Below are 12,890 nucleotides of genomic sequence, written 5' to 3'. Positions count from 1 at the left end.
TTGTGCACAACATTTTAGAGAAATAAGCTTTTTGTGCATATGGAACATTTCTGGGATCTTTTATTGTATTGGTACACCACCCCATTCACGAAAATGGCTTGCTACTACAGACAGTGAGTCGCGTGGCCATGGCTTGCTATATAAAGCAGGTAGACAGGCGTCCCGTTACTTTTCGATTGAATGTTAGAATGGGCAAAATGAGTGACCTATGCGACTTGGAGCGAGAATGGTGCTACAAACAAAAAACATCCAGTCGGCAGCAGTCCTGTGGGTGAAAACAGCTTGTTGATGAGATTTCGAAGGAGAATGGCAAGAATCATACAAGCTAACCGGCATGCAACAAACAGGCAAATAATGGGGCAGGACAACAGCGGTAGGCAGAACGGCACAACTCTTCCTTTTTTCCAGTGCAGGCCTTGTTCTAAAAATGTGAACCGCCAACTCTTTTCAATCTAATGTTCCAAAATGTGAAATAGTTAGATTTTTTTTATTTCACATTGGCAACTGAAACCTGCTTCCATCAGAGTGAAAGTTCCTTGGCCACAACACCAGGCTCCAGACAATTGAAGCTGTAAAGGGGGAAAGCAGGCAAAAAATAGACAAGACATTAAAGCCTTGCATACCTGCCATAACATTCATTGACCCCCAAGTTCAAAGTTCAAGCAATAAGCTCAAAGTACAAAGACAAAATACCTGAATTGTTGCTTGTTCACCCTCGATCATGTCCTTGTACTGGTGGTGAACAGGTTTATCCTGAAAGACAAATTCCAGAAAAATATGTTAAGACATAAATGTATTAATATCCTGTAGGTTATTGCCTATTTACTGTTACAGCTGTACTAAAATGCCCTGTACACACAACCTGCTTCCAGCCCAACAATGGCAATACAGAAACTACAAGATAGCTAGCTAGGTTTAGCAAACATTTAGCCTCACAATTACCAGTTGGTTAGATGTAAACGGTATTCATCTAGCTAGTAAGTTAGTTGAACATATAAAAAAACGATCTGTAATCCAATATCTAGATATTTAGCTGTCACTTAATTTAGCTGTCCCTTCCAATTTAGCATGTGTCCCTATCACTTAACATGGGGTTTCATTAGCTTTCTAATCGGATAGGATTTTCACCACAGTGGCAATTTTCTGTAGTTAGCTAGTTAAACATGACAAATTGGCATACATGAAAAGGAAAAAGATAGCACATCAGCAATCAGAATGCAACTGGCCAGCTCCGCTAGCTAGCTATAACGTTACCTGTATGCAACTGCTAGCTAGCTAACAATAGTTAGCAATGAAAACTGCTTTCCGATACAGTTGAGAGAATAACGAATGCACATGTAGCTATCTTGGCATTTTAACTGTAGACTCTTACCTGTGTATGGGCTGAGATGATTCACAGCAGACTGAAACACTTTCAAGATAATCCTTCCCACTCTGCTTCAACCAGTCCAGACTGCTTTTGCCACAGAAGACAGCTGTGTCGATACCAGCAGCTGTATTCAGGACAACTCTGGTATTGAAAGCTGTAGCTACACTTTGCATGTTGTCCATGATGTCAATATGAGTAAATCCAACGGATCTTTCAAATATCCATGGCAGCAGAGAGCAGGATGTGCCATTGGGGCGGCAGAGTAGCCTAGTGGTTAGAGCGTTGGACTAGTAGCCAAAAGGTTATATTCAAATCCCGAGCTGACAAGGTACAAATCTGTCGTTCTGCCCCTGAACAGGCAGTTAACCCACCGTCATTGAAAATAAGAATTTGTTCTTAACTGACTTGCCTCGTTAAATAAAGGTAACATTTAAAAAATAAAAATTGACGGAAGCTTTGCATGACAGAATGGATGCTCTTTCTCGTGAATGTCCCGGCCCCTCATTATCTCAACCAATCGTGGCTGTGCAATATTCTGTATTTTCTCTGTTTCTAACAGTTTTGTGATTTCACGTTTTATTTATATTTACAGATTACATACACGTTTGTTATTACGGCACATAAACAGGATTTTTTTGAACATTCAAATGCCTCTCCTGTTAAGTAGTGACTTCCGTCATACGCACAGCTTTCTGAAACGGGTCAATAATGAAATTTAAATATATTTGAGTACTTGAAAAAAATCATCTGAGTACTCGGAACAGTCAAAAATGTCATGCCTATCCATCATTTGTAGGGGCCCTATAAAATCTGTTATTTTCTGCTTCATTCTGTTTTTTCAAATGTCACCCTTTTTTTATAGAAAACCACAAAGTGAAGTTCTAAGTCCACAACTGCTTAAATCACATCAGGAGACCACTTTTGTGGTATCAGAAAAATGTGGGGTGTAGTTAGGTCTATCTTTTTAATGCAAGTGAGCACGAGCCAGAGACCGTTGTTTTGTTAGCGGTGTTTCTGGAGCGCTCATGTGATTGCAGATTTTTGCAAAACGAATAGCCACTGGATTGATACAAATAATCATGATCTAATTCTGCCAGACAGAATTAATGCATTTATCAATAAAAAATTTAATATCATTGAATTACGTTTAAATGTCTGGATTCCGCCCGTGTCTTCCGCAACGCAGATTCTTATAGGGCCCTACATTAGACCTACATCCATCTTATATCAATTTTTACCACAGTCTATGCAGGTCTGTAGCAGGTGACATTTCATACTGGCTTGAATGTTTTGTCGAATGCAACAATTATTTTGGACAACATCGTGATGTATTATGGATACCGGTATTTGTACCCACTACTAATCAAATCAAATCAAATTGTATTTATATAGCCCTTCGTATATCAGCTGATATCTCAAAGTGCTGTACAGAAACCCAGCCTAAAACCCCAAACAGCAAGCAATGCAGGTGTAGAAGCACGGTGGCTAGGAAAAACTCCCTAGAAAGGCCAAAACCTAGGAAGAAACCTAGAGAGGAACCAGGCTATGTGGGGTGGCCAGTCCTCTTCTGGCTGTGCCGGGTGGAGATTATAACAGAGCATGGCCAAGATGTTCAAATGTTCATAAATGACCAGCATGGTAGAATAATAACAAGGCAGAACAGTTGAAACTGGAGCAGCAGCACAGTCAGGTGGACTGGGGACAGCAAGGAGTCATCATGTCAGGTCGTCCTGGGGCACGGTCCTTGGGCTCAGGTCCTCCGAGAGAGAGAAAGAAAGAGAGAATTGGAGAGAGCATATGTGCGGTGGCCAGTCCTCTTCTGGCTGTGCCGGGTGGAGATTATAACAGAACATGGCCAAGATGTTCAAATGTTCATAAATGACCAGCATGGTCAAATAATAGTAAGGCAGAACAGTTGAAACTGGAGCAGCAGCATGGCCAGGTGGACTGGGGACAGCAAGGAGTCATTATGTCAGGTAGTCCTGGGGCATGGTCCTAGGGCTCAGGTCAGTTGAAACTGGAGCAGCAGCATGGCCAGGTGGACTGGGGACAGCAAGGAGTCATCATGTCAGGTAGTCCTGGGGCATGGTCCTAGGGCTCAGGTCCTCCGAGAGAGGACCTGAGTACTACTTCTATCAAATGCCTATATCACGAGAGTTATGTTTGCAGCGTCTTCTACCAAACATGACATACTAGTCATATCTCGTGCCTTTTAGAATACATGACGCTATGCAGTCATTTTGTCTTCACCACCTCTGACCACCTGACTCAGGACAATTGGACACATCATTCCCCTAATTGTGCTCCATCTTGGTCTGGTCATTATTGTAAAAGAGCATCTGTTGTCAGTGATTTACCTGGTTAAATTAAGGCAACGTTTGAAGAAAAAAAGTCCTTCGTAAAAATACATTTAAAAGATGTTAATGTTAAGAGAAATCATCTGGTTTTAGCTTTGGATGTCATGAGTGGTATTAGCAATAGTCATAGGCTTTTCTAGGCCAGGGGGATAGGCCTTGGTAAATCAACATAATCAGTCATGTGCTGTGTCTGGGCCTGATTCCTCTGGCATCTTAACGCCGTTGCAGCTGACTGCAAAATCCCTGTATCTCTATTGAAACAGAGGTTTTACTCTGTCTGTGTTTCACTGTTGTAGGAAGCAGACTGTAGAGCCTGCTCTGCATGGCTCATCTAGGCTAAATGGGGCAACTATGTTATGTAACTGGGGCAAAAATATATTATAATCATTTATGCCATTTAGCAGACACTTTCATCCAAAGCGACTTAGTCATGCGTGCATACATTTTACATTTAGGTGGTTCCGGGAATTGAACCCACTATCCTGGTGTTACAAGCGCTATGCTCTACCAACAGAGATACACAGGACAGCAATGGTATCTCTGCAAATGTGAGAAGGTAGGAAACTGAGAGTACACCATGGCAGTTTGGAGATCAGATCTCCCACTACTATAGGTCTTTTTGTAGCAAGGTTAGTAGAGCATGACACTTGTCACGCCAGAGTAGTGGGTTCAATTCCTGGGACCACCCATACAAAAAAATGTATGCACAAGTCGCTTAGGATAAAAGCGTCTGCTAAATGACATATATTACAGTTTTATCAAATTGTATTTGTCACATGCGCCGAATACAACAGGTGTAGACCTTACATTGAAATGCTTACTTACAAGCCCTTAACCAACAATGCAGTTTTAAGAAAATACACCCCCCAAAAAGTAAGAGAAAGAATAACAAATAATTAAAGAGCAGCAGTAAATATCAATAGTGGGGCTATATACAGGGAGTACCGGTACAGTCTGAATGTGCGGGAGCACCAATGTAGAGGTAATTGAGGTAATACGTACATGTAGGTAGAGTTATTAAAGTGACTATGCATAGATAATAACAGAGAGTAGCAGCAGCGTAGAAGAGTGGGGTCAATGCAAATAGTCTGGGTAGCCATTTGATTAGGTGTTCAGGAGTTTTATGGCTTGGGGGTAGAAGCTGTTTAGAAGCTTCTTGGACCTAGACTTGGCGCTCCGGTATCGCTTGCCGTGCGGTAGCAGAGAGAACAGTCTATGACTAGGGTGGCTGGAGTCTTTGACAATTTTTAGGGCCTTCCTCTGACACTGCCTGGTATAGAGGTCCTGGATGGCAGGAAGCTTGGCCCCGGTGATGTACTGGGCCGTACGCACTACCCTCTGTAGTAGAGGTCGACCGATTATGAATTTTTCAACGCCAAAAAAAGACAATACCTATTAATCGGACGATTTTTTAAATTATTTATTTATTTGTAATAATGACAATTACAACAATACTGAATGAGCACTTATTTTAACTTAATGTAATACATTCATAAAATAAATTTAGCCTCAAATAAATAATGAAACATGTTCAATTTAGTTTAAATAATGCAAAAACAAAGTGTTGGAGAAGAAAGTAAAAGTGAAAAAGTGTGCCATGTAAGAAAGCTAACATTTTAAGTTCCTTGCTCAGAACATGAGAACATATGAAAGCTGGTGGTTCCTTTTAACATTAGTCTTCAATATTCCCAGGTAAGAAGTTTTAGGTTGTAGTTATTATAGGAATTATAGGACTATTTCTCTCTATACCATTTGTATTTCATTAATCTTTGACTATTGGATGTTCTTATAGGCACTTTAGTATTGCCAGTGTAACAGTATAGCTTCCGCCCCTCTCCTCGCTCCTCCCTGGGCTCGAACTAGCAACACAACGACAACAGCCACCATTCGAAGCAGCGTTACCCATACAGAGCAAGGGGAACAACCACTCCAAGTCTCAGAGCGAGTGACGTTTCAAACGCTATTAGCGCACCCCGCTAACTAGCTAGCCATTTCACATCGGTTACACCAGTCTAATCTCGGGTTTTGATTGGCTGGCAAACGCACGAAAGTGCTGTTTGAATGAATGCTTACGAGCCTGCTGCTGCCTACCATCAGTCAGTCAGACTGCTCTATCAAATCATAGACTTAGTTATAACATAATAACACACCGAAATATGAGCCTTATTTCATTAATATGGCTGAATCCGGAAACTATCATCTCGAAAACAAGACGTTTATTCTTTCAGTGAAATACGGAACCTTTACGTATTTTGTCATAACGGGTGGCATCCATAAGTCTAAATATTCCTGTTACATTGCACAACCTTCAATGTTATGTCATAATTGCGTAAAATTATGGCAAATTAGGCGGCCCAAACTGTTGCATATACACTGACTCTGCGTGCAATGAACGCAAGAGAAGTGACACAATTTCAACTGGTTAATATTGCCTGCTAACCTGGATTTCTTTTAGCTAAATATGCAGGTTTAAAAATATATACTTCTGTGTATTGATTTTAAGAAAGGCATTGATGTTTATGGTTACACACATTGGAGCAACGTTACACACCACATCGATTATATGCAACGCAGGACACGCTAGATAAACTAGTAATATCATCAACCATGTGCAGTTAACTAGTGATTATGATTCATTGGTTGTTTTTTCTATGATAAGTTTAATGTTAGCTAGCAACTTACTTTGGCTTACTGCATTCGCGTAACAGGCAGTCTCCTTGTGGAGTGCAATGTAATCAGGTGGTTAGAGCGTTGGACTAGTTTACTGTAAGGTTGAAGTTTGAATCCCCTGAGCTGACAAAGTAAAAATCTGTCATTCTGCCCCTGAACGAGGCAGTTAACCCACTGTTCCTAGGCCGTCATTGAAAATAAGAATGTTTTCTTAACTGACTTGCCTAGTAAAATAAAGATTTAAAAAAGGTGTAAAGATTACCGATTTCCGATTGTTATGAAAACTTGAAATCGGCCCTAATTAATCGGCCATTCCGATTAATCGGTCGACCTCTACTCTGTAGTGCCTTGCAGTCGGAGGCCGAGCAGTTGCCATACCAGGCAGTGATGCAACCAGTCAGGATGCTCTCTGGTGTAGCTGTTAAACCTTTTGAGGATCTGAGGACCCGTACCAAATCTTTTCAGTCTCCGGAGGGGGAATAGGTTTTGTCTGGGTGTACTTGGACCATGTTAGTTTGTTGGGGATGTGGACACCAAAGAACTTGTAGCTCTCAGCCTGCTCCACTGCAGCCCCGTCAATGAGAATAGGGGTGTGCTTGGTCCTCCTTTTCCTGTAGTCCACAATCATCTCCTTTGTTGATCACGTTGAGGGAGAGGTTGTTGTCCTGGCACCACACGGCCAGGTCTCTGACCTCCTTATTAGATTACTAAAGGTTTAAAGTCAATAATCAATGCGTTCAGTAGGAAGGAAATGCAGTGTGAAAGAGATCCATTACCTTTGGTAAGGAGGGAAGAGAGCTGGCGGCCACATGTTAATTCTATTAGACTAAACATGATCTTGGAGAGGCAAACCATTTTGAAGGCAGTTTGGGGTCACTGCGCTCAAGAACCTAGTATTAACCATGCACACTGATGAATTTAGTGTCTGTGTGCGTGTTTGTGCTGGCTGTCTACACTGTTGTGAAAGGGAAAGTTCTTGGTCAGGTCCAGACGGACGGTGTAATACGGTACATACCAGCAGATCAGCTGGGTGCAGGCAGATCCCTGTGTTAGTTTACAGCCGTGGCCTTGTGTCCCTGCACGTCTGCCTGGCAACTCCTCACTCACTTTACAGCTCCAACTAGCCCACTTTCTCTCTCACACACAAGACATTCCTGTGCAAGAATCCCACATGCAAAGAATCACCCAATTTCCCCCACACCCAAATTTTGTCTTTAGGATCACTACCATTGAATTGCTACGGTAACCACATTTCCATCCACAATTTTTATTCAAGTCAAGTCATATAGTATAAAAAATTCTCACGACAGCTGTGACAGAAACATGAAGTTTCAGTGTAATTTTTAAAATACTGACAGTTTGTTTGTTCGACATGGGGGATCTTTTTGTGTCTAAAATTAATTATGTGGGAAATCGAGGTAGAAACGCCTTTATGCTCAAATATTGATAGAATAACCATCGTATCGAAGTAAATTTGGAGTCATGTGGTGATATGGTGTTTGGACCTCCCACTATGACTCGGGAAAGCATGCACTCTATTAGGCTACATATGAAATAAGTTATGATGAACTTCACAGGGTGGTGAAAGTGCACATTGATGAGCTTGATGCTGCTTTCCAATAAATATCCAGGTTCTTATCCATTATCCATAATAATCTCATGTAAACTCGACAACCCACACAGCCTACCCGCACTGTATCTGTGAGCTGTTGGCTAGAGCGCAGGTACCAAGAGCAGAGTAGGCACATTTGCTATTTAATGCAACCGTTTTTGTGACAAAACTATTATTAGAGTTGAAAATGCGATGGAAACAGATTGAACTTTGTTTTTGTACATGGAAACTTAAGCAAAAAAAATGTAAAAAATGTTGTGTGCACTATGTCATCACGCACTGATTCTTATCTGCAACATGTCCATTTGGTGAAAACATATCACTGGTTTGAAAATGTGCATATTTTCTCAATGCGGATTCCAGAATATTCGCATGGAAATATGTCGCCAATTGGGTGGAAACCTAGCTATTGTTTAGGCCTAACAAAAATGTTATGTTAAATTCTGCAATTGTATAGTAATGTAGGTCATGGATTGTGAGATTCCTGTACCCTACAACTGGTCTAATTTGATGTGTCCATCTGTCTGGCAGGTCTTGGTCTCCTATCCATGGAGAAAGTGGGCAAGATGTGGAGCAACCTGAGGAGCCGATGCCAGACCCTCTTCCACAGCGACAGTGCGGGACCCAGTACAGAGAACAGTGTGGTGGAGATGGACGGTATGCACTGTGTGGTGGACCTAGGACGGGGAGGCAATTCAGGCGAGGCCCAGGCTTCTCGGGGCTCTAGCCTGTCCCGAAGCCTCTTGCCGCTCCCCATGGTTACTGGGGGACGACGTCACAACTGTGTGTCGGACATCCCCCAGATAGTGGAGATCACCATAGACAGCAAAGACAGTGAGGATGCGAGGGGGGGTCGTGGAGGAGTCCCTGTGGCCCGGAGAGACTCGTACTCACGCCATGCACCTTGGGGGGGCAAGAAAAAACATTCATGTTCCACTAAGACTCAGAGCTCCATGGATACAGACAGGTGGTCAGGGCGTGCGCGCGGGGCCACTGGTCGGAGGGACCGTCGCTACGGAGTCAGCTCTATCCAGGAAATGGGGGACTCAGGGGGCGGGGGGCGCAGTCTGAGCGCCCGTTCCCTGCGCCAGCGGCTTAGCGAAACAGTGGGCCTGTGTCTCCCCCTGCCCCCCCGCCGCCGCTCGCGCTCTTCCAAGACCCCCACCATCTCGAAGCGCAAGATCCACCTGACAGAGCTGATGCTGGAGACCTGTCCCTTCCCCCAGGGCTCGGACTTGGCCAACAAGTGGCACCTGATCAAGCAGCACACGGCGCCCGTCAGCCCGCATTCCTCCACGGCTCTGCTTGACGCCTTCGACACCGCCCACCCCTCCCCCGAGGACGAGGAGGAGCGTCTGCGCGAACGCCGCAGGCTCAGCATTGAAGAGGGAGTGGACCCCCCACCCAACGCCCAGATTCACACCCTGGAGGCCTTGGCGCAGGGCTCCTCTTTGTACAAACTGGGACCAAAGATGGCCCCCGGCATTGCAGAGGCCTCTGGGGAGGCCCGGGGCACCGCGGCCTGCTGCTCAGGAGTGGGGGTATCGGTGCAGGTGCTCGGGGGGGCTACAGCCCAGTTGGCTGACTGTGACTCGGAGGAGGACTCAACTACCCTATGCCTGCAGGCCCTGAGGCCCAAGCAGCGGCACGCGTCCGGGGATGGCAATCTGAGCCGGAACCAGCCTGGGCCATGGAAGGTGCACACGCAGATTGACTACATCCATTGCCTGGTACCGGACCTGCTGCAGATCACTGCACTGCCCTGTTACTGGGGCGTGATGGACCGCTACGAGGCGGAGGCGCTGCTGGATGGACGGCCCGAGGGCACCTTCCTGCTGCGAGACTCGGCCCAGGAGGACTACCTGTTCTCGGTCAGCTTTCGCCGCTACAACCGCTCGCTGCATGCCCGCATCGAGCAGTGGAACCACAACTTTAGCTTCGATGCCCACGACCCCTGCGTGTTCCACTCATCCACCGTCACAGGCCTACTGGAGCACTACAAGGACCCCAGCGCCTGCATGTTCTTTGAGCCGCTGCTCACGGCGCCACTCCACCGGGCCTTCCCTTTCGGCTTGCAGCACCTGGCACGGGCCGCCATCTGCCCCCGGACCACATACGACGGCATCGGCGGCCTGCCACTGCCCCCGGCCCTGCAGGACTTCCTCAAGGAGTATCACTACAAACAGAAAGTGCGTGTGCGCTGGCTGGAGAGGGAGCCGCCACTCAAGATCAAATAGTGGCGGGGTTCTGGCGGCCTGTGCGTGCCGCCGCGGGCTTAGTCAAAACAGGAAAAACTCCCAGCCAATCAGGAGGTAATACTGAACATGGCACTTTTCAGTCAGGCAGGGAGGGGTAACTGGAGGGAAGGAGTTAGGTAAAGTGATCTATCCAAGATTCATTCTAATCTCTTTGTTTTACTTATTACTACTTACATCACATGGAATACATATCTATTATATTCAGTATAATGCTGTCTGGCAAGCACATTTTTACTATTGAAAAGATTCTGAAAGGGAGAGCATAAGCCTTCATGCTTGGTCTCCCTCTCTCCTGTTTCATTCTGTCAAGTGTCTGCCTGATCCCACAGCATGAGCTGCCTGCATGGCCCCCCCTCACCCCTCCCCCAGTCTCGATCTAGGCCCACATGGTTAGCTAGCTATGTTGTACAGTTCACTCATACTTTCTATCCTTCCTTTTTTTCCTGTTGCTTGATCAAGCGACTAGAAGAATGCCTGGCGGGCATCGTGAGGCTTGAGGTGTGGAGTTGACAGTGGCTTTACTGGAGAGAGGGGGGGGGGGGGGGGGGGGTTTGCTGCAACTAAAACTCCTACTGCAGTTCGCTAGGGCCCGCTTGGTGGACAGTGTCGTACAGACACACACCCAGTCATCATCAAGCATCATTGAGTAGGCCTATGTCTGAAATAAGGTGCTGTTTAAGGGTGCTGTCCAGTAGTTCTTCGCCCCAAAGGCAATGTGGAACGCGGCCAGGTCTAAAGGTGCAGCTACAGCGTACACCTGTAGGGGGCGAGGCATACACAGCAGTGTGTGTTGGCACTGCGAGTCCTTGGCTTTTAGATATCCTCACTGTCGTTTCTCGAAGCATAATCGTTGTCTCCCACCACCACTGTGTTGGCACAAGTGTACGGTTCTTCTAATGGAACAATACTAATGATATTTGTCCTGGTGGTTGTTTTCTCACACCTGTCTGCCGGTGGCTCAAACTGGCTACAGAACAGGCACTTTAACTGTGCGTGCAGTTTTTGAAGACACACACACACTGGTTATTGTCTCAGGGTCTGGTTTGTTTCTGGACCTGTGTTCTGCCTTCATGGTTTCCCTTATCTCTCTCTGTGGCATCCTCCATGCTGCTCAGGGTTCATATAATTCATGTCTGCACCCTCCACAGACCATTGACATTATACAGTTAACTTGACTCCGCTTTACACATTACAGCCACAATCCCGCTTTATAGTATTAGTACCCGAAGGAGCTACATTTGATATGCGATTTGTCACTGCTGCTAGCCATGCCCGTAATAACCCAGCATATTGTGAGAGCTTGCATCAGGAAGACGAATACAACTAAGTGTAACCTATGTGCCTTTCATAGAGCCTCCTGATCTACTTTAAACTCTTGAGCCTGGTGCATAGAATACTCCAGCAGCACTTCCCACTCATGTAGCCCTTAAATGGAGGATGAGGAGGAGGAAAATGAATGATGTGGAGCAGGGGATGAAGAGCTCTGTTCATTGGTGCACATTCAATATTTTATATATATATATTTACATTTTTCACATTTCTATTTCATCAAGAAAATATTGTCAATGTTAGCTAGCTAGCTAGAAGTGAATACACTACTCCATTGTCTAGCTGTGGAGGCTGGTGGGAGGAGCTATAGGAGGATGGGTTTATTGTAATGGCTGGAATGGAATTAATGGAGTCAGACTTGGTTCCCGTATCTTTGAGGTGTTTGATACCGTTCCATTTATTCCATTCCAGCAATAACAATGAGCCCGTCCTCCAAAAGCTCCTCCCAACAGCCGCCACTGCTGTCTAGAATCATTTATTGGCTTCACTTCCAAAAGTCATTGGGTTTTATAGGTGGCTGGATAGGTTGGGCAAGGCAGCGTCAGGTCCTGGAGGGCTTCTACACTGGACATTTTTTAGAACGGCACACAGGCACGAGTCTGTAAAATCTATGGAGAAAAAAAAGATAAGAAATGAGGAGTACCTGTATATGGAAATACTATCTGCAAATGTATACAAATATAATTCTTACAAATTATCGGTGTGATATCAGTGATTTTTATCCTGGTTGGAAAGGTAACTTGAATCCCGTCGCTCTGAATGGCAGGGAATATGTTTATTTCAACTACCCAACACGCGTTGTGTGTGTGTGTGTTACCAGAGGGGGAGGATCATGAATGAAAATGCAATGAATGCATATTATTAGCTTATTCATGACCATCTCTGAGTGTCTGTGACCAAAGCTCTGTTATTCAACGGTGTTGCACACAAGCTGCATTGTTTTTAGTAGTATTGCTCGCCACTATGTCTCTAGGGCTCTTTAAAATTACCATCCTGAATTTTATTTCAACTGAAAAAACATTTTAAGCCTACAGGGCAGGTGATGTTGCCAGGTAGAAACAGAGACGAGCCCCCATCATCTTACACCTCTGTCTTGCAACTGCTCTGGCCTCTGCCAAGCCCTTTTGTGCTACGTTCACAGTGTACTAATGAAAAGTAATGTGATGTGTGGGTATGTGTTATGGTTTGGAGGCAGAAGGGCAGGAAAGGGTGTCATTGTCAATGGTATAATTGAGGCATGTGTGTGATAGTTAAATCAACTAGATGCTCTTTTTCATATCCATCCCTCCCTCCCT

The 12,890-nt window shown here is 45.0% G+C and overlaps 1 protein-coding gene across 2 annotated transcripts in view; it reads left to right on the top strand.

The window, feature by feature from the left end:
• socs5b (suppressor of cytokine signaling 5b) overlaps nucleotides 1–10,802 on the top strand; it is a 43,524-nt gene extending 32,722 nt beyond the window's left edge. For both annotated transcript variants that reach the window (XM_046358903.1, XM_046358905.1), the window contains exon 2: nucleotides 8,540–10,802. In XM_046358903.1, coding sequence (XP_046214859.1) covers nucleotides 8,557–10,245 — 1,689 coding nt within the window. In that variant the 5' untranslated portion in view covers nucleotides 8,540–8,556 and the 3' untranslated portion in view covers nucleotides 10,246–10,802. The remainder of the gene's footprint in view (nucleotides 1–8,539) is intronic.
• Nucleotides 10,803–12,890: the final 2,088 nt, after the last annotated feature.

Source organism: Oncorhynchus gorbuscha, linkage group LG08 (assembly GCF_021184085.1).
Source record: "Oncorhynchus gorbuscha isolate QuinsamMale2020 ecotype Even-year linkage group LG08, OgorEven_v1.0, whole genome shotgun sequence".
NCBI classification, from domain to species: domain Eukaryota; kingdom Metazoa; phylum Chordata; class Actinopteri; order Salmoniformes; family Salmonidae; genus Oncorhynchus; species Oncorhynchus gorbuscha.
Note: the sequence above shows the minus strand (reverse complement) of the source record. Positions and strands in the feature narration are given on the sequence as shown.